This window comes from Mya arenaria, chromosome 4, assembly GCF_026914265.1.
Source record: "Mya arenaria isolate MELC-2E11 chromosome 4, ASM2691426v1".
Classification (NCBI taxonomy): Eukaryota; Metazoa; Mollusca; class Bivalvia; order Myida; family Myidae; genus Mya; species Mya arenaria.
This window is the reverse complement of record NC_069125.1, coordinates 2927245-2949208: the sequence shown is the minus strand read 5'-3', so window position 1 is coordinate 2949208 and position 21964 is coordinate 2927245. Positions and strand designations below refer to the sequence as shown.

The 21964-nt window shown below is 34.2% G+C and overlaps 1 protein-coding gene across 2 annotated transcripts in view; it reads left to right on the top strand.

Moving 5' to 3' along the window:
* The first annotated feature begins 814 nt into the window (after nt 1-814).
* The window catches only part of LOC128231327 (CD82 antigen-like), a 33751-nt gene continuing 12601 nt past the window's right edge, over nt 815-21964 (top strand). The window contains exons 1-7 of one of the 2 annotated variants that reach the window (XM_052943997.1): nt 815-948; nt 9751-9831; nt 14638-14744; nt 15661-15763; nt 17606-17680; nt 19799-19897; nt 20749-20820. In XM_052943997.1, coding sequence (XP_052799957.1) covers nt 9772-9831; nt 14638-14744; nt 15661-15763; nt 17606-17680; nt 19799-19897; nt 20749-20820 — 516 coding nt within the window. In that variant the 5' untranslated portion in view covers nt 815-948; nt 9751-9771. Of the gene's footprint in view, nt 949-5409; nt 5593-9750; nt 9832-14637; nt 14745-15660; nt 15764-17605; nt 17681-19798; nt 19898-20748; nt 20821-21964 lie in introns of those variants that run through there. The other variant, XM_052943998.1, reaches the window with a different exon arrangement.

The following is a 21964-nucleotide window of genomic DNA, read 5'->3' as shown; positions in this document are numbered from 1 at the left end:
TTCTTTTAAGTATTCTTTTCTTCCCCATTTTAAATTAATGAAAAAGCAGTCTGTGCCCCTGAAAGGAGCCATTGGCCAGACCAGAAGAGTTCTGCTTTAATAGCAATAAGACATGTTATAAATCCATACCAAGTTGATAACATGTTTAACGTCATCGGGGGGGATATTTTTTTGGTTTTATAAAAAGTTAAAAACAGATACAGAACATAAAATTTATTCATAATCGAACAGGTCATCATGGATTCTTAAAGATATGCGCGACCTATTTTTGGAACCATCTCCAATGGTCCCTTTATCACTAAATCTATATATACATTCCACATTCGTCGTTTTACATACAGGGTATGTTAAGTAACCATTTGAGGATTACATAATAGGATACATTTACATGTTTACATGGCTGATCCACTATATATATATAGTGTGCATGTAAGCTTATTAACACTCTCACTCGGGCCTTTCCCACCCGGCGAGTGCTCCGATAAGATAAATAGTCATTTTAGGTTTTCAGAGCATAGTGTACAGACAGAATGTAACTCTTGTTAGAGCTACCCTGGTTCTTTAACGTGCACTGTCACACGGGACCCCCATTTAATGTCCCTTCCGGAAGACGATTAGTATTTCTAGTGGTGCGGTGGGGATTTAAACCTGCGACCCCTGGATTGACAGTCAAGTTTGTATCCACCGAACCAAAGATCCGTCACATCCACTACAGTATAATATCTAAGATAGCGGATTTATACCGGCTAACCAAACCTTTTACTCTGTGTATTTTACTAGTGGTCTATAACCTACATAAGAAAAACGGTACGGCGGCGAACGGGTCTTATCTTCGACAGTAATTATCGGAGTGTAATTATCGTTCTTGACAATTGTTTTCATAGGTGGCGTTCGCAGGTAGAGGATATTTGTCAAAACTTTGAATATCGTGCAGTTATTTGGACACAGGTACTATCTTTTGAAATACTATCTGTGGAAATGTCATTTGGTCTTAACTGTATGAAATCGTTTGTAACAAGCTTTTTTTTTATTTATTTGAATCACACAGTCATAAGGTCATCATCCCGACCACTGTGTACTTAATGCACCACACGCCACCAGTCAGGTGCGGGGGTATACCGGGGATAGCCGGGGAAATGGGGCGTGTTTTTACCTTCCAGGTGGCCCCGCGGTGCCGGTGAATGCGGTGGTTTTGTGTTAGCAAAAATATAGCGGTAAATGGGCCTTACCTAGGGTCCCTAGGGTGCGGGGGCATTTGGCGGATATTTTGCCGTCTGTTCGTTCCCACAGGGCGGGGATTTTACCCGGGGTTGGCTGGACCAAAAGTCAAAGTCTCCGCTATTCCCCGGATCTGGGGGGGGCGTGGTTACAATTGACTAGTGCATTACTGTAATGCTCGGTGTCAGGAAACTGGAAAGTGATAACATTTAGGAAATACATATTAATATTATAATTTTCAATAACCTAATACTATGTTAAGTTTAAATTACATGTGTGTTTTACACATTATTCTGGCAGGATCTTGGGTCAGTTGGTAAGATATTTGACTGCCAACACAAATGTCACATATATTAGACCCCCACAGATTTTGATTCATCTCCTAAGTCTTACAGTATAGCAAAAAATACTGCAAGTCCTGTTTGACAGTGCCTTTTTAGTATGGCTAGCACACATGAAACAATTTTAAGCAGTATTAAAGTATTTAATAACCAGGCTCCGATTTCTCGAAACTTCTTAAGCTTAACAGGCTTAAGTCGCTTATTTCAAGTAGCCATAATACAAACTGAAAATGGATTTTGATAAACGAAAATTGGTTTATTCTGATAATCATACAGATTATTCCTACATAATTTCCTGAAATTCTTGAAGAAGTAAATATAACACATTTTATAGAACAACACAAATAGTGAGATTAGATTAGTGTTATATGGGACTTAAGAAGTTTCGAGAAATTGGGGCCAGTTTTATAACATACAATATAATTATTCTATACCTTATTTATAAGGAAATATGTGAAAAGGTTCCATTTTATGACAATCAGGATAGACATACACTCTTTACTTATATTGACATAAAACTCAGTAATAGCCATAATCAATTGTCATATATGTGCGAGTTTTAAGGATGACACCATAACCCTTTTTGTGGGGAAAAAAGGGTCTTATCATTAGTTGTTGGGAAAATTCTCAGAGTACTTTTTCAAACATTTTGGGAATATTTTAATAAAGTAAGTAATATATCAATAAAAATATATTGGTTGAGAAGCAGTTTCCAACGGAAAACAGTTTCCGACAAATCGCTTTTTCGCGTACTTTCTTTAGATCTTCATAAAGAAGGTACTGCAATTCAACTACATGTATATGGTAACTCTAGGCAATCAAAAGTTGAAATTTTTACCGAGACACGTAAGTAACTTTTATTATTTAATGTTTATTTTTCATTTTGTACACAAACTTGCATGTGGGGGATTTGCACGCGCAGCGTATTGCACATGCGTGTGAACCTAATTTGCATATCTATGAATAGCTACAAGGTTTTCCTAAATTGACTTATACAAACGATGATCATTGTGTACATATTTGTGAACACGGTTGTCATGCTAGTTTCATACCAACATTCACTTAAATGTATACAAACACAAGTTTCCATCAGAAATGAATCAAAATATCATTGATATTCAGTGTCTGCCTGATTTCAAGTATGAATTGACTGTCGTAAATCTTAAGGTTTAAATTTTTCGTAAATGCTGAAAAATTAATTAATATTTCTCTTATAACAGTCTTATATTTAGTTTATTAAATAAACGGATAATAAAAACACACAGTAGGCACCTTAAAGTATCTTAAGGTTTAAATTTTGCCCCGCATTCGATTTGTCAGAAACTGCTTCTCATCACAAGCTTATCAGTACAATGTAAGTACCCTCTTTGCGTCCCTATTAGATACACTATATGTGACGTCACACATGTGAAAATATATCGACAATAGCAGCTTGAGCTGTAGTTATCTAAATTGTGAACAATTTTAGTAGGTATTTAAACACGTATAAATAATTCAATAAAAATGTATAAAAACTGTCCGAAACTGCTTCTCTACCAGTATTACTCAGAAACATCATTTAATTAATTGTGAGATTCTCAATATGTAAACATTATGATGATTTTATTGATAGGGATTTGTCTAATGCAGAAAAACATATTCCTGGATGCAATTATATGCCTCAGGACCCCATTGCCAACCAACTGTAAATCACTGGGACCCATAATATTACTGAGATATTTGGGCTAGATTCAGTAACTCATTGGCCCACAATTTCTATCAATTGAGGGTCTCCCTCTTTCGAAAACTAGCAGGTCACTTCTCACCAGTCGATTCCCTGCCTGGGCGCATGTGAGTTTGGTTTGTGGTCTCCATCCAAGCCGGACAATTTGGTTTCCTCTGGGTACTCCGGTTTCCCCACAACACAAGAACACACTCTCGCGTAAAATCGTGCCAACAAGAGTGATTAATATTTGTTATAATTTTGTAATAACTTGCTCCACAATTGTTGTAAAATAAATAAGTTAAAACTAAACTTTGGAAAACTGTTTTTAATTTCAACTACTTTTAAGCTCGACTATTCGAAGAATAAGGAGAGCTATACTACTCACCCAAGCGTCAGCATCGGCAATGGTACTCAACCATCCAACCTACTTAATTAAGTTAGATAACTCTAGTTTGCATTTAATGCAAATAATAGGCCTTGATTATTTGACTTAGAAATTCTGGTAAAGGTTTTGTGTGCAATCACACATAGGTTAATATCTCAGCAACTGCTTGAGGTATTGCATTGAGACTTGATACAATGGTACTCAACCATCCAACCTACTTAATTTACCAAGTAAGATAACTCTAGTATGCATTTAATGCAAATAATTGCCCTTTATTATTCGACTCAGAAATTCTGGTTAAGGTTTTGCATGTAAGCACACATAGGTTAATATCTTAACAACTACTGGATGAATTGCATTGAGACTTTATAAAGTGGTACTCAACCATCCAATCTACTTAAATAACCAAGTAAGATAACTCTAGTTTGCATTAACTTCAAATAATGGCCCCTTTTTTATTCAACATAGAAATTCTGGTTAAGGTTTTGCATGTAACCACTTTTAAGTCAATGCTTCAGCAAATACATCATGTATTGCATTGAAACTCTACACACAGGCTCCCAACCATTTAACCTTCTTATTTAATTAAGTAAGATAACTCTATCTTTCATATTCTATAGTTTTTGCCCTTTTGTTATGCGACTTAGAAATTCTGGTTAAGGTCTTGCATGTTAGCACACATAGGATAATATCTCAGCAACTACTTGATGTATTGCATTGAGACTTTATACAATGGTATTCAACCACCAAACCTAATTGAATAATTAAGTTAGATAAGTTAGATAACTGTGTTTTGCAAAAATAATGGTCCTTTATTATTACACTTTAAAATTCTGGTTAAAATTTTGCATGAAACCACATTTATGTTAATATCTCCGCACATCATGTATTGCATTGAAATCTAATCTAACAGTGATCCATGCATGTTTCGCCAAAACTTTTCAATCCTTACACTGAAAAGCGGCGGAATAGTCGAGCGCGCTGTCTCTGTGACAAGCACTTGAAAGTTCAAAGAAACCAACCAAGAAATACTGAAATGTGCAATCTTACTTCTTTTGTCCTGGGTCGGAGCATTAATCATTTGACTCCTGAATCAAGAATCAAGTGCCACAGGTGCCCTGGAATTCTGTGATGTCTGTATTTGGTGACTCAGATGTCTATATGTTGCCCAGATTTAAAAGTCCATTAGACTTGTTATTGGCAAGCTGCAAGCATGGCTGTTATGATGAGTGTATCAGCCTTCGACAGACATGTTTGGGAAAACAACAAAATAAAAGATCAGCAGATGAAAAAACAATGAGTTAAGGACTGGGAGTATGAAGAAAAATTAACTGCTGAATGAATGGTACATGAATTTAGGATCGAAGTCCTATGATATTTTACTTAAGACATGTTTAACATTTAACATAAACACATATTTTGTCTTTGAATTCTCCTCGACTGAAATGTTAGTATAAGCGAATCCTATAGGTGCATTGTTTTTCGCATTTCTTTTTACCATTTCTTTTTTCGCACAAAATCAGCTAATTTCCCAACTTTGTTATGTTTATTGCAAGCCGTTACATGACACTTTTCACCATTGCGTGTGCCGTATATAGAGCTTTTATGTCACCTGAAGCTGTTCATTATTGGAAATTGCAGGAAAAGATGGCCTGTTTCATTTAGCACTCGGCAAGCTTAAGGGAACTTGTCAATATTCTCTGCTTAGCCAACAAACAGTATGAGCTGGGCGATCAAATCAATACAGCAAACATCTGATAACCTGTAATCTTAAGTTTCATCTGAGATACAGAGTTACGTTTTCTTTTGAGTTACATTGTTGCAAATTTATCTTAACTCTGTGACAAACTGTGATTGCAGACACTGTTGGATATAAGTTGATAACAACAGCCACTTCTATGTTTTTGTTGTGAATGTGCTGAGCTGGTATTGTATTTGTACAGGTATGTTGAGTTTTATGCTGGTATTTTCATTTATTTGCCACCAGATTATAACATATACATGTGGTTATGAATGTAACATCTGGTTTTATTTCTTTGAAGTATATGTTATGGCTTATTTTTGTAAAGTAATGTTCTGGAATTTCTGAAACTACTTTGCATTCAATTCTGTAAACCTGCTCCATGTAGGTTATAATGCTATTGTCTATTAGGCTTATTTATATTAAATGTACTAGTTTATACTGAAGATATTACTTCGTACCAGCCTCTGATGGAAATTATATCTCATGCCATGCAGTCTCTAGCGGAATATATATATCTCATGCCATGCAGTCTCTGACAAAATATATATCTCATGCCATGCAGTCTCTGACAAAATATATATCTCATGCCATGCAGTCTCTGACAAAATATATATCTCATGCCATGCAGTCTCTGACAAAATATATATCTCATGCCATCCAATCTCTGACAAAATATATATCTCATGCCATGCAGTCTCTGACGGAATATATATCTGACAGCAAAATTATACAATTCATACCATGCAGTCTCTGACAGAATATATATTTATTCATACCTTGCAGTCTCTGACAGAATATTTATATCATTCCATGCAGTCTCTGACAGAATATATTTCTTTATATCATGCAGTCTCTGACTGAAAATGTATATCATGCCATGCAGTGTCTGACAGAATATATACTTCAAAATGTGCAGTCTCTGACAGAATATTTCTATTATGCTATGCAGTCTCTGATAGAATATAGGTATATACTTCATGCCATGCAGTCCCTGACACAATATATACTTCATACCATTCAGTCCCTGACAGAATATATATCTCATGCCATACAGTCTCTGACAGAATATATATACTTCATACCCTCATGCCATGCAGTCTCTGACGGAATATATCTGAAAGCAAAGTTATACAATTCATACCATGCAGTCTCTGACATAATATATACTTCATACCATGCAGTCTCTGACAGAACATATTTCTTCATACCATGCAGTCTCTGACAGAACATATTTCTTCATACCATGCAGTCTCTGACAAAATATCTATATCATGCCATGCAGTCTCGGTTAGAATATATTTCTTCATACCATGCAGTCTCGTACTGAATATTTATGTTATGCCATGCAGACTCTGACACTATATATAAGGTACTTCAAAATGTGCAGTCTCTGACCGAATATTTATATCATGACATGCAGTCTCTGATATAATATATATACTTCATACCGTGCAGTCCCTGGCACAATATATACCTCATGCCGTGCAGTCTCTGACAGAATATATATACTTCATACCGTGCAATCCCTGACAGAATATATATCTCATGCCATGCAGTCTCTGACAGAATATATATACTTCATACCGTGCAGTCCCTGGCGGAATATATTATCTCATGCCATGCAGTCTCTGACAGAGTTACGATATATCTGACAGCAAAATTATAATTCATACTGTGCAGTCTCTGTCATAATATATACTTCCTGCCATGCAGTCTTTGACGAATATATATTTCATACTATGCTGTCTCTCAGTCTGACAATATATGTCATGCCAAGCAGTCACTGCCATGCAGTCTCTTTCACTTACAGAATATTTACTTCATCATTCCATGCAGTCTCTGACAAAATATGGACTGTTGATACATGTATATTTCTGACAGAATTGAGCCATGTTAGCAAAGAAATGAGATGTAGGCAATTTATATTATGCAAAACCATAACGAGGGATTTGCACAGAATTACAAGGGTTTTATTGTCGCGGCAGCTAATTTTCTTTTTTGACATTTATTAGATGTTCCTTAATCAATGTGATATATTTATCCTGGAGATTAGCAGTAAACCAAGAGTTCATAATGCTGATTTCAGTGACTTAATTAGCTGAGGAAGGGAAATATACTCTAGTCAAATAATGGTTTCTATCTAATTCAATTCTGGATATCTGGGAGAACCTCTGACTGAATCTATCACGAATTTGGGGGAATAATGCCAACATTGTCAACCTCATGGGACAAAGAATCAATGAATATGTGGTCTTGATTATATTATCATTGGGTATCAATGTATTATACTGAATTTGTGTTTTAGACTTTATGATGCATCCTCATTCAATTTTAAGGTATTTCAAAAAGCCTTTATGGCAGTTATGTTGGTGTCATGTAATAAGGTTATCATTTGAAAGAGCAGGGCTTGCTTAGTACTAACTATGTACTCGATCACGCGCTATCTGAGTGCCTTCAAATCAGTCACTTAAGATTACTCACAATTAGAACAGAGATATCAATGGTTTGGAAAACCTCAGAAAAAAACTCATTTTCCTTAAAGCATTTAAAAGAATAAGTGAACCCTTTTAGTGATAAAATATTAATTTTCGATTGTTATAAATTTGAAAAGCTGCGTTCTGATCTTTTTGTAAGCAGTCTTCTATCACTGGTTTCCAGACATTTACGGAAAAATTGGCTAATTCCAAGACAAATAATAAAAAGCTGTCTAAACGGGAGTGCAGCTTTAAGGTAAAGTTTTGTCTTGATGTTTGTTTTATTTTATGACAGCTGAAAATGGACATGTTGCAATCTAAAGATTCTTCATAACATTTCTTCCATATAAGTTTAATATTTACATAATATTATTTCTCTAAATGTCAAACCCTTTAAAATAATAGCCAAATAAACACATAAAAGTACATCATGGGAAACCAATACAATATTTATGACTGTGTGTGTGTTATTGTCAATATTCCTCCAGAATTATAATTAGGTTAGCTTTTAGATAATTATATTTGTTCATCAAAATAATGGGTGTTTTACTAGTGAAGTCCTACGTAATGACATGACATTTAGACTTTCATTATGACATTCACAGGCCCTCAAGGTCATCAAAAATCTAGGAATAAAATTATAGAATATGGAGATAAAATAGCATCATCAACTTCGTAAAGCTCTTGAAATACTTTTTGATGGGAAATGCATTAATTAGGAAGCTAGCTCAGATATTATCATACAAAGTATACAGGCCAAGATCAAGGTAAGTAGTGCATGATGGGATGAAATAGAGACTCCATAGTTTCAGCCACAGTTGTGTTAATTGTATGTATTCCTGTTCTCATTCTGAGATGATTTATATCGGTTATATAAACATCCATAGTTCTGGGAAATACCCATAATTTAAAGTACCTGAGTCACACAGGTTTGATAATCATGTCTTAATCTAAGCTAAAGGTAACATATTTCATACAAAAGTTTATATACAAGATGAGAGGTTTAGATGTATTATTAGGACTGTTTAGCTTTAATATTTTATTATTAATACTTTATCATTGCATTTCATATCTCTATCATTAAGACTGTTGCTTTTTGTTATTCAAACAATGTATGTGTGAATAAAAAGGTCAGATCATTTTGATAAAGAAAAAAAAATATCCCAATTATTGTGGACTGTCCCTTTTAATTCTAGAAAGAGAATATTTCTTTAGTCAGTTTTGCCCCTTGCATGATTTAAGGCCTAAAAAATACATTTGATGTGGGTCACCCAACCCTACCTATGAAATAGGCTCAATTGCAGACACTGTTTTTATTGTTAGTTGATGCTCAGACCCTACAGTTTTTATTGTCAATTGATGCTCAGATCGACCCTACAGTTTTTATTGTCAATTGATGCTTAGATCGACCCTACCGTTTTTATTGTCAATTGATGCTCAGACCCTACCATTGTCAGTTGATGCTTAGATCGACCCTACCGTTTTTATAGTCAGTTGGTAAAAAAAGTAAAGATTTGTTTAATTTTTTTTATTGTTATGTTTTTAATATATATGTAGTTTAAAACCTTGAACATTTATACACAAGATTACTTATAAACACCATAAAAATCTCCATTGATTCTAATATAAAGAATAATAATAAAGAAAAATGCCTACTCTACCTGTTTTAAAAAGGATGTCATGGTAACCAAATCTTTTTTTTTGTATTTACAATGATTGCACAGAAATTTGATAGGGAATTTCAGATATTTCCTGGGGGTCCATGGCTAAGAAATATGCAAGTCCAAGGGACACACATTCAAACATATTTAAAATGAATCACTGGTATGTTTCAATAAAATCCATGTATCTGTTGCATAAAAACACCCCTTTTATACTTGCAGGTGAACTGAGCTGATACCAAGATGGGTTTTTGTGGAGGCTGTTTCAAGGCTCTGTTGATATTCTTTAACATCATTTTCTGGGTAAGAGACAGTGGGATGTTGTCAACTTATGTATTAGAGTTAACTGTTTCTTGCTGATGGTCATGTGCCATTTCAGAGTCATTTCTAATACATTGTATAAATGCTAAAGACTGCAGAAAACAAGTATGAAGTCTAACCTGCTCAGCTCTTAAAGGTCTGGTCCATATATTTATGTCTTTTATGTCTTATGGCCCCTTTTTAGCGTATAATTTGCCTTGATTTGGACTATTACTTAGGCAAAAAAAAAAATTGTTTGTTAAGGGTAACCTTCCCAAAATTTCTAAGTAGGGTTAGGTAGGGATTTTTTTGATTTAAAAAAAAAAAAATTCAAAATCTGTCGTAAGTTCAGAGTGTTTTCTTGCATATGGCAGTCTTTCCTACATTACTGTCATTGCCTGACTTTGTTTTATCATATAAACAATAATTTTGATTGAAATCTGCATTTATCCGCCCTTCGTAACTCTAAATTTGCTAACGAATATTTTTTTTGCTCAGAAACGGAAAAAAATAGTTAGGGTCGGCGCATTTTTGTAGGTAGGGTCGGGTTACCCGAAACGGACATATTTTTTTTTTAGGCCTTATGACAGGTGCAGTTGGTTCACATAATTTTTGGCTCACATGTTTTAAACTTTCAAATTAATCCAGGTCAATTTTGAAAAGGTTACAATCCATCAATGTTTTCAGAGTTATGGCCCTGTTTCTGTGTCCAGGCGGTGTAATGATTTTTTGATAACTTTTGTGACAACTTGTATGAAATAAAATGAGATATGATAAGAATATTCATGCATATTAGATTCTGCACTGTCAGTATAATAATCTGCATAGTTTGCTAATGAGGCATTCGCATGCCCAGTTTGTAGGCATTTTCCTTGTTTTAGATTACTGATTATTTTCCAAAGAACATAAACTAAACGATTCTGGCACTGACTTCTGATTTTCAGTTCTTTGCCGTACTTTCATACAGATCTTCATACATAAACATTATAGGTTTGTGTTATGTCAATAAAATAATGACTGGTTCTGCTTCCAATATGCTTGAATGTATGCTTAAGATTGAGCTGAGAGTATTAAGTGGGGGGCTATTACAAGTGAACAAAATCCTGAATTCCACCATTAGCTCATTGAACTATCATTGTTTACATTACATTCTTCTGGTCTCGAAATAATTTCTACTGTAATATGTACTTAATATTTTCCATGTACTGGTTAGTCATTTTCTTGTTTGTCATATATCAATAATGTCAAGTACATGTTTTGTATTTAATATATCACATAGTTCTGTCATCATGACCATGATTTGAACAGTCAGTTATGGTCAGTTTTATAACTAAATCAAACAGAAATATGTAGTATGTGGGTGTAGGTAAGAGACCACTAAGCAAATTTCCAATATTTATGTATAATCAATTGACAAATTTGCATGTGAAATAACGCTGATTTCTAGTGCCTCATGACCCAACATCATATATATGGGGATTAAAGCAACAATCAATAAGGAAAAAAGTATGCGTTTATAAGAAAACTAAAATTGGTTGAATGTAACAATTGTGTATTCAATAAAGTGACCACATCCTGTGTAGGAGTACAAACAATGCGGTGAAATTGTACTAAAAAAGTAGAGGAAGGAGATCCAGCATGTTCAGCCTGTTTTGAAACCACAAACCATTCAGCTCAAAAACTTGCTTTGATTTACCATCATGGGTTCATAAAAGAAAAAGGCTATGTAACAGTGAGGTAAAGTCTCTTCCAAATTGGTGTAATCAGCTGCCCTGTATCAAACAATATTAGTGTGGAGAAACCATCACCAGCAGCAGCAATAGCACTAGCAAAGGCATTCATTATCATCATCAGCATCATGAACAGCATCAGTGTCATTATCATCACTATCATCATCATCATCATCATCATCATCATCATCATCATCATCATCATCACCATCATCATCACCACCATCATCACCGCCATCATCATCATCACCACCATCAGCAGCACAGCAGCATCATCATTATCATCATCATCATTATCATCATCATCATTATCATCATCATCATCATCATCATCATCAACATCATCATCATCATGATGATGATGATCATCATCATCATTAAAAAAATATAACTTCTAAAAAGCTGTAAAAAATGTTTATACTTATTTAAAAATAAGCCTTTTGCTCTCTTAAATATCGGGGGAAAAGAATTCCCCTAAATTGCTTTGGTATATAGAAAATCTCTATATTCAATATCTTCCATTCAGCTTAGTTCATGAAAAGCAAAGATCAGAAAGACTTGTTTCCCTTTAACCTCTGTCAAAAAAGACTTGTAGAACATGTAAATGACACAGTGGGGTATGTCCATTCATTCAGTGGGTTATGTCCATCTGTCTAAATGCAGCCTTGTATGTTGTCCAGCTAATGAGCTCCTTGTCACATGCTTGTATTATTTTCTTTTGTTGCTGTTTTTAAAATGTACATTGGTCATTTAATGGTCTATTTGATTCTTAAATAATGCAGGGTTTATGTTTGGTTGTTTGACATGTTTATGCTTTTTTAAGTAAATGTTTGGGTTTTAATAGGGTTTTATCTAGTCTAAAATTATAAACGTGTTATATGGGATTCTTCCAATCCCTAACGTGAAGGATTTGCCATATCAAAAAAAATCAAACTGCAAATTGTGTTGCCTATTAACCCACCCCTGGAGGAAGGATTTTTAGCAAAATTTCTGGGGTAGTACCTGGTGTCTGTTGAAAAAAAAATCCAGTTAGTCTATTTCCCATGCGGAGGTGTCAAAATCCTGTCTGTAAGCATTATAACCCACTTTCAAAGTTCTCTATACATTCCCCATTTCTTTATAAATCTGTATGTTTGATTTGGGACTATTCATTGACAGTAATGATATGAGCAAAATTGTCAACGCCCTTTGCATGATCTAAATCAGGAAGTTTCAACTTGTTTATTTTATTACAATCATGGTATCATATGTATCAGATTCAAGGCTGTCATAATGATAAGTGCTTAGTCATAAATAAATGACTTCAAAAAAAGCACTTTAAAAAAAATGTCAGTGTGTTTCAAGACATTTGCTGATTATTATATACTGTAATCTTCCTGGTTATATCTGATTCGATTTCAACACAGAGCTGTCAAGGAACTCCTGTCACAGTTGTTTCAATAAAATACCACAGTAGATAAGTCATGACTACCTTATTCAGGCTTGTCTGGGTTTTTTTCATAGACGGTGTTGGCGATGACATCTATGTGAAAAACTCCAGTCATGGTCATTATTAATAACTGAAATTAAATTAAAATTGTGAAATTATGCCCCTTGTTAGACTGGAGAAGTAAAAACAGATGAGCTTGGGTGTATGCTCTGTGGCACTCTTGTTTTATATCTATTTGATAACTTGTACTGTCATACTTGTTTTAACCTTGGTTTAAAGCTGCACTAGCTCTCACAGATTGAACGTTTTTACAACTTTTTAATATTTTGTCTTGGAACGAGCTATTTTTTGCAAAATCCATGAAAGCCAATTAAATAAGACTGCTGATAAAAACTCAGATCGTAGAATTTTATATTTAAGTTCAAAATTTGGTGTTTTATGCATTTTTCTTAAACCGTTAGTAACGGTATAAGCCATAAAACATTCATTTTCGAATGGAAATATGAAAATCTACAATCTGATTTTTTGTCAGCAGTCTTTTATCACTGGTTTGCAGAAATTTTCACAAAAATTTCCTCATTCCAAGACAAAAAATAAAAAAGTTGTTAAAACGGTAAATCAGTGAGAGTGCAGCTTTAAGACCCATCATATGCCATCACTCATGAACACCTATGGTGGTTTTGACTTGAACAGAAAAACTAGCTTATACAGTCAACCCTGATGGCTTGAACTTCCAGGGACTGGCAAAAATACCTAAAGCCTCAAAATATTCGAGCCAATCACTCAGGTTTGTTTACCTTCAGTATAAATAAATCAGTCCTTTACATCTAGTTTGAGTCAACAAGGAATTCGAGCAAAGCGAGTGAAAGCCAACAGGGTTTGACTGTAATTAAATTATCTGCATAATTAAACTAAAATAATTAGTAAATACTAAACTATGTATACCCTAACCCTATGTTATTGAATTTATATGAAAATATGTGCACGAGTTCAGAAACACAGTAAAATTGCTCTACATATGGAGCAAAATATTTATAGGTGACAGATAATCAGTGCAGGTCATTTCATTTGAATACATAAGCCTATTCGTTACATATGCTTAAAACAGTGTTATTTTAAATCAATGATTGTTTCATTTATCACATCTTTTGAGGAAAAGCATGACAAATAAAAAAAGAGGAAATTTTGAATATTATATTTACCATGTTTTTGATATGTGATCTGGTACTGTGAGCCAGTTTGATCTGGTACTGTGAGCCAGTTTGATCTGGTACTGTGAGCCAGTTTGATCTGGTACTGTGAGCCAGTTTGATCTGGTACTGTGAGCCGGTTTGATCTGGTACTGTGAGCCGGTTTGATCTGGTACTGTGAGCCGGTTTGATCTGGTACTGTGAGCCAGTTTGATCTGGTACTGTGAGCCAGTTTGATCTGGTACTGTGAGCCAGTTTGATCTGGTACTGTGAGCCAGTTTGATCTGGTACTGTGAGCCAGTTTGATCTGGTACTGTGAGCCGGTTTGATCTGGTACTGTGAGCCGGTTTGATCTGGTACTGTGAGCCGGTTTGATCTGGTACTGTGAGCCGGTTTGATCTGGTACTGTGAGCCGGTTTGAATTTGAAATTCAAGTAAATTTAAACCTTTTGTTATGCAGCTGTCAGGTGCGGCCATCCTCGGTGTTGGGGTATGGATGATCGTGGACAAGAACATCAACAGCTACTTCGACGTTCTCAATGTGGACACACACGACCAGTACTTTAAGTAAGTCAAGGTTTTCCCTGGGGATTTTCAACAGGGTTTCATTTGAAAAATTAAGGGTGTGTCATTTTGATAGGATACCAATACATAGGTTTCTTTTCAAATGCTGCTTTTGTTTATTTCGGGTCTTCAAGGCTACACATGTTGTATATTTGTATAAATTAAGGCTCTATGTTCACTGAGTGGCAAAAAGTAATTTTAGTCATGGACCCAGGAAATCTGATCAGGTTGATCACAGCGGTATTCCCGTTAGTTCAAATATTTTTTATTTTATTAAGAAGTCTGAAAAGTTAACGGCAATTTGTGGTTGTCAGTCATTTAAATTATTCTTTTGGATGAACAAGTCTGAATTCATATACAACTACTGCTTGGCATTACATTATTGAACAAGCCTTGCTGTATTAAACCCAGAATTTGAGCAAGCCCAGAAAGCCTTTCACAAGTGCAGGGCTTGCGGGCATCTGCTTATTTTGACCACTGGGTTGTTTGATAAAAAAATAGCCAACTTTCGGTTTTCCATTAACTGCGCATAACTGGATGTACTAAGGTTTGATTCTTTGGGCTTTATGTAAATAAGTTTGTCCATGCATTGATCACAGAGTATCAAATTTCCCTGGCAACAAACACTTTCTTTCACACTTACATTCTTATATCTATATTTATTGTATATTTGACTGAAACATGTTGCCATGGAAATGAAGAAATTGATTTCTAGGCAGAAAGCTTGATAATATACCAAAAGTCATAACTTCCTCATCAGCCAGGCTTCAATTCAAGTCTGCATAAAGGAAGTTTTATATCTTTTTTTTTAAAACATCTTTCAAAACATTCAATCTAATTATAAACACTTTGATTTATGACAATGTTAAACAAAACATTCAAGTAGTAACTATTCAAACTTCCTCTATCCTTGTTTCAGATATGCTGCGTACATGCTGATTGCGTTTGGTGTGTTTGTTTTCCTCGTTGGTTTCTTCGGATGCTGTGGGGCCATCAGGGGAAGCAAATGCTTGCTGGGACTGGTAGGAGTTACCTCCCTTGTTCACATTAATTTTATTTTTTAAATATTTTATTGTATGAAGATATACTGACCCAATGTATTTTGAAGAAACAACAGAGAAATAGAAACATTTCCAATACAATAATGTTATCATTTAATTAAAAGAGGACTTACAAAGGGATTTGACTGAGATTGAGGGATCGTCACATGATAAACAAAATTTAATTGTTGTCACTTAACTTATGGAAATAATGTGCCATTTTAAGTTTTTTGACGTTAACAATTAAAGGTCTATAAAGTAAGAATGATATTGAACAGTTTGAATTTAAAAATTTAAGGAGATTTTAGCTCATAGATTTCAATTATTTTCATACTGATAAACACAATATTAGTAATTGGTGACTTAAGTAATTAATTAAGTTTTTTATGGCAGTGAAGTCAATACCAGTTTATCAAACCAGTTCTATCATTATAAGTGTTGGAAAGATTCGCGATAAAAATCTTTACTAGTTTACTTAGAACAATTACAATCACTGATCAGAAAAAGAAAGAAAATTACTCTAGAAAAAAGAAAATTACTCTAGAAATCTGCACAAGTTTTGTTTAATTTAAACCAATGAAGAAAAACCATTCATTATGATTATCTGTTAAAAACCAGATCTCAGAAATTGTGGTTTGAGATTGTCTCCAAGGATTCTACTTTAAGAAAATCAGCACATTTTGTCAAGTGAAGAAATATCTCCCTGAAATATTGATATTCCCCCACCAGCGTTTGTGCCAATCAGGGTGGGTACGATTCATTTACAGAACAAAATTAATGAAAATGGATTTTATTTTTGTTTAAAGAGTTGAGTAAACTTCCCCCGCAGCATACATAAGTTCAAGTGGCTTAATTGGGTTGGGAGTGTTGAACTCAAAAATCAATGTGAACAATTCTAATCAACACAGTTGTTTATAGCAGAAAGCCAACATTTTATGATATAAGGATTTTATTTGCTGTTACTAGCTTTTATGAGTAATGTGCTGATTGTTTAGAACATTGTTAAAAGTTAAAAAAGTGCTCATAGATTTGCATAAAACCAGAACAGCTGAGACAGTTTTCTCAATACTATGCAAAAAGCTACAGAAACAAGCTCAGTAGCAAAACGTTTAAACATAAACCCGGTTTAATGGCACTGGGTAAATGCCAAAGACATATAACATAAAATCACAAACAAGAAACATGGAAGAAGAGCACAAAACTCCACAAGCAGCACAGTGCATACATACTGTATATAAAAAACTAGGTATGTTTATCAAGGATTGTTAGGTACCGCCTTGGAACGGTCAGTAAAATGTATATTTACGGGGGGTTTAAACCAGTTTACGGTGCACACACCTCAATCTTATCCCAACAATCCTAAATAAAGATAAAACGCAAAAGTCTTTCAATTCTATTCAAGTCTTGTGTGTATAATGCAAATCACAAGTGCATCCATTAATTTACTAGTGCAGTAACGATTTTAAAGTAAACAACAATTACGATAACAACATTGTAAATATTAACAAAACTCCGAACAATCTGCCCGTTGTTTGTTATATGATCTTGTTGTTGCTGTTATACTGTTAAAACATAGTCTCAGAACAAAGTCTCCGAGATGTTCTCATATTATTATTCAAGTGAACACTAATTTGTCTAGACATAAGTTCAATAGATTACCATCTTTGTGTAGTTGCATAATATACTGTATATATACTAAATTTGACAGTAGATAATTCTCAGATATTGTCTCCACAATATGTAGATTGCCTGTTTATGAAACATGAAACTGAAAACGAAAATGTCACAAATGATAATTACATATAATGTGGTTATTTATTGCAGTACATCTTCTGTCTGGTGCTGGTGTTTGCGGGCGAGATCGCTGCAGGAGTCATTTCTATTATCTACAAGTCAGAGGTATGTGTTCCCATGGTCAGGGTATAGTTAGAGAAAAAATGATTTATTTCAAGGTCAGGATAAAGTCATGGAATTTTTAAATTGACATTGGGAAATTTGGAACATGAAAGCTAGGGCCGTCAAAAAATTTGTTATATAGCAGAAAGAAGGAATAAAAAAAATATGAATTAAAAAAAGCTTATACAGAATATAAAAAGAGGCTGTAAGCTATGGCTGATGCGGGAGGGTGGAGATATTACTTTCATTTTCTATGATTTGTGGCGACTCTGATGAGTATGGTCTTTTTGTGAGTATTTTGTCTGATTCAGGGACACTGAATAACATACCCATAAGCTTGTGAAAATGCAGCTTATTTTACCGTATACTGTGAAATCATTAATGTTCGTGGGCATGAAATTTCGTGGTTTGCCGAAAAAAAAACAATTTCGTGGGTACTTAAATTCGTGGATTTTCATTTTTGAAAAAAAAAAAATCGAAGATGCAATCGTCCTAGATCGTCTGCATAATATCCACGCGCTGGCCCGTGATTTCCGTCTTCTACGTCACTCGGTTTATGACACTCGCTAATGTGGTACGACATGCCAATTAGTGCATATACCCATGTCACTTATCGATTTATTTGGGAATAAAGGTAATAAAAGAAGATGTACCCTGATCATAAATACAGATAGGGGAAGCCATTTAATGCCAATTAAGAATTTTGCAAACTGTGAAAACACCGAAAAGGTGCGTATATTGTCACGTTCGGTGCTTAGTAACCTTCACTGTACTAGTAATCGATTAATTATTTCATTAAATAAAAAAAATCGAGTACAGACACTCATCACGCACATCTTGTAAACTTGGAGATTTTCATTAACAGCACACGTTTAAACACGTGCTTATAACTGTCATTTGCTGCATAAAACACATTTAATTGATTTGGTTCATTATTTGTTAAAGGCAGTTATAATATATTAACAGAATAATGATCGTAAGTTATACAGTGAGACAGGTTTTAACACTGCATACTGCGACCTCTGTAAATAATATACTAGAGTATGTACGTAACATGGCAATTGAAAAAGTGAATAAAGGGTTTATATTTCGTGGGATCTTGAATTCGTGGATCACCTAACCCACGAAAACCACAAACATTAATGCCCCACGAACATTAAGGATTTCACAGTACATAAATTCCACTGCCATTTTGTTTTCAAGCACTTTTGCTGATATTTTATTCCTTATTGTTCTAAGGTAATGTTACTCTCAACATCCACTGCCATTTTGTTTCCTGCACTTCTGTTTTCATTTTATTCCCTATTGTTCATTGGTAAATGAGTTATGAATAATATATACAATCAAACTTGGGTTCAAAATTAGCTTACAGTAGGTTAAATTTGACATGCACACAAGGCATCAATTACGAAAAATACCTCTTTCAATCCATGAGGAATAAGATAAAAACAGCAGTGCTAATAATATTTGAATTCGATTTTACAATGTATATCATAGAACTTGAACATAACAACACTATACTAGTCAACAGTGTATGAAACTAACTTTAAAGGCCATAGCAAATAGGGATACCATCTTTTAATGGACCAGTTTTTATAAAACTTATTCCAAAAGATTTTGATAACCTGAGTCTGGCTGTGGCATTCATTTCTTCAAGCCCCATGCTATTTTGTTGCAAACCGTGGCTGAAGGGGTACCTTTAATATCCCACGCTGCAGTTAATGGTTGGATTCAGTTATTGTTAATTTATGCTGGAAATCAGTAATTTTGTTGATTTAGATTTCAACCTAATGGCTCAACATGGGTAGTAATAAACCAGGGGGCAAATGTCTTATTATGCATTACAGTCTAAAAGACATTATTTGCAAGTTTTAGGCAAAAGTGGTGCTTTGATTTTGAGTCCTAAAGAAATGGGGGTAAAATACTTGAATATATAATAGTCCTTGAAAAGGACTTGAATTTTTTCTTGGTAGTTCTGTATAAATCATATAAAATATATTATCTTAATCTCTTACCATACAGGGGTACAGGTTCAATGCTTATGAATGATTAAGCTGTTACCTGATTATTGATCAAGAAAATGCAAAAAGCTGATGCTACAACTTACATGATTGCCTTCAGGTGGAAAAAAAAGTTGATGACACCCTAAAAAATTCCATCAAGGAGAAGTATAGCGTCTCGACGACCATCACTGAAGCCTGGGATGTGGTCCAGATACAGGTATGTTAACATTGAAGCTTATCCATCAATTAGAACTGCAGACTCTGAACAGTCATAAGGGGTTTAGCTAGGGGGTATGGGAGGGTGCTGCACCCTGTACCTTGTTTCGGAAGCACCATTCTGGCCTCGTAGAGACAAGAATGTGCACCCTCCTGCTTACATAGAACTAAATGCTGAAAGTATTAACATATTTCTTTATGAATAAAGTAAATCACACAAACACAAAGTTTATTATCTTAAACGCTTCAGCGTAACGCCTTCATCAGTAGATATAAAGAAACAATATAAACAGGAAGTTACCTCAACGTCATATACCTGCGGCACGTCGTTTGGCGGCAAAATAATTGACGTTGCTAAATAAATATATATATATATATATATATATATATATATATATATATATATATATATATATATATATATGATAAAGAAACATACAAATAAACATAATATTATTATGGATCATTATGATACAATAGCCTATTAGATTTAGTGTAGTTAAATTACGTTTTTTAAATTACGTTTTTAACCTTTTCTGTGAAATTCATTATGCTGCAATTATTCACTGCCATATACAATGAGCTCTTTTGTCCCATGGTACCCTGTCTTATTACTGTAGCACCGTGTCCTTTTTAAAACCTTATAAAAAGTCATATAAAGATTTCTGTTGACAGTTGTTTTTTTTCCACCAAATTTCATGTCACAAATATTACTACTAGTAAATGTCTGATTTTTTAAAAATAAGTTGGTACATTAAATAGAATGAATTAATTCATATCACAAGTTATACAAAAAATAAAGAGAATGATTTAAAAAAATGTTGTACAATGAAATGCTACATTTGCTTGCAGCTTGACTGCTGTGGAGGTTTGAGCCCAGAGGATTATACGGGCAGCAAGTTTGCAGAGAGAAACACGACCCAGGTATGGTAGCAATAACAGTTTGTAATAATGTCAGCTCTCTTGTCAACATGAAGAGGGTTAAGACTGGGGCATATCAATATTTTTAATTATTAAATAACTATTAATTATAAGCCCTTAACACAGCATTTGCCTCGTCCAATAATACAAAGGTCTCCATTTTAACAGTGCCAATATCTTGATCAGTTAGGGGCCCCTGGCCGAAAAGTGATATAGATATAAAGCCCGCATTTTAAAGAATTTGATTGGCTAATTAAACAGGGCCAAAAAATGATATAGATTCGCAGCTGGAAATTCAGAAACAGCAGCCATTTTATTTTAAAGTCAGAATTGAAACGTTAATATTTTTTTAATAAATTAGTGTTTAAACTTTGAATCCTTAAAGTGCATGAAGTTATTTAATAAAATTGTCAATAAATAAGTGATTTGACATTTGCCCTGTTATTTGTCCTTGGGACAGTTTCCATAAATGACTGGGTATAAGATGATAGGGGGTATTAGATGCAAGGAAAAAAAATCTGTGAAAAGTCCAAGATTTTTTTTTTTAATCAATGTTTTTGGTTAAAAGACGCATAGAAAAGATGTCAAATCGTCTGGCATTTTCGGCCACCATGTTTGTTGACAGTGACAAAAAATATTTTTTTCGTGAAAATGGCGAAGGTTATCTTTAAAACCATACAATGATAAACTGCCGAGAATGAAAAGTTAAGTTATGCAAAAACCTTATATTGTACGGGTTTGTTCTCAAAATGTCAACACCTACAGAAAAGAATAAAGAATGTGACAAAAGTGCGAAAAAACAAGACTATTATCGCAACAGTTTGTAGTATTGGTATGTTAAACAGGTTAAAGGCAGTCGAGTTATGCACACCTTCTCGTACAACTGACATAAAATATTTTGACAGTGCCCAACTTTGCTTTTTTATATGCAAGTTTAATTATTGTTCAATTCAATTTATTATTCAAAATAATATTGAATATCTTTAATCGAAAAATATTTTTGTTTAAATTATAAACGTCTCATGATATACTGTATCCCGATCTTCAGCTGCCGTTTTAACTCGTATATACTCGATCAATATGACGTGAGTAACATCCCTTTCTACATAAATCTAAACAAACTCTCGGCTTGAAAAAAGTTAAAAAA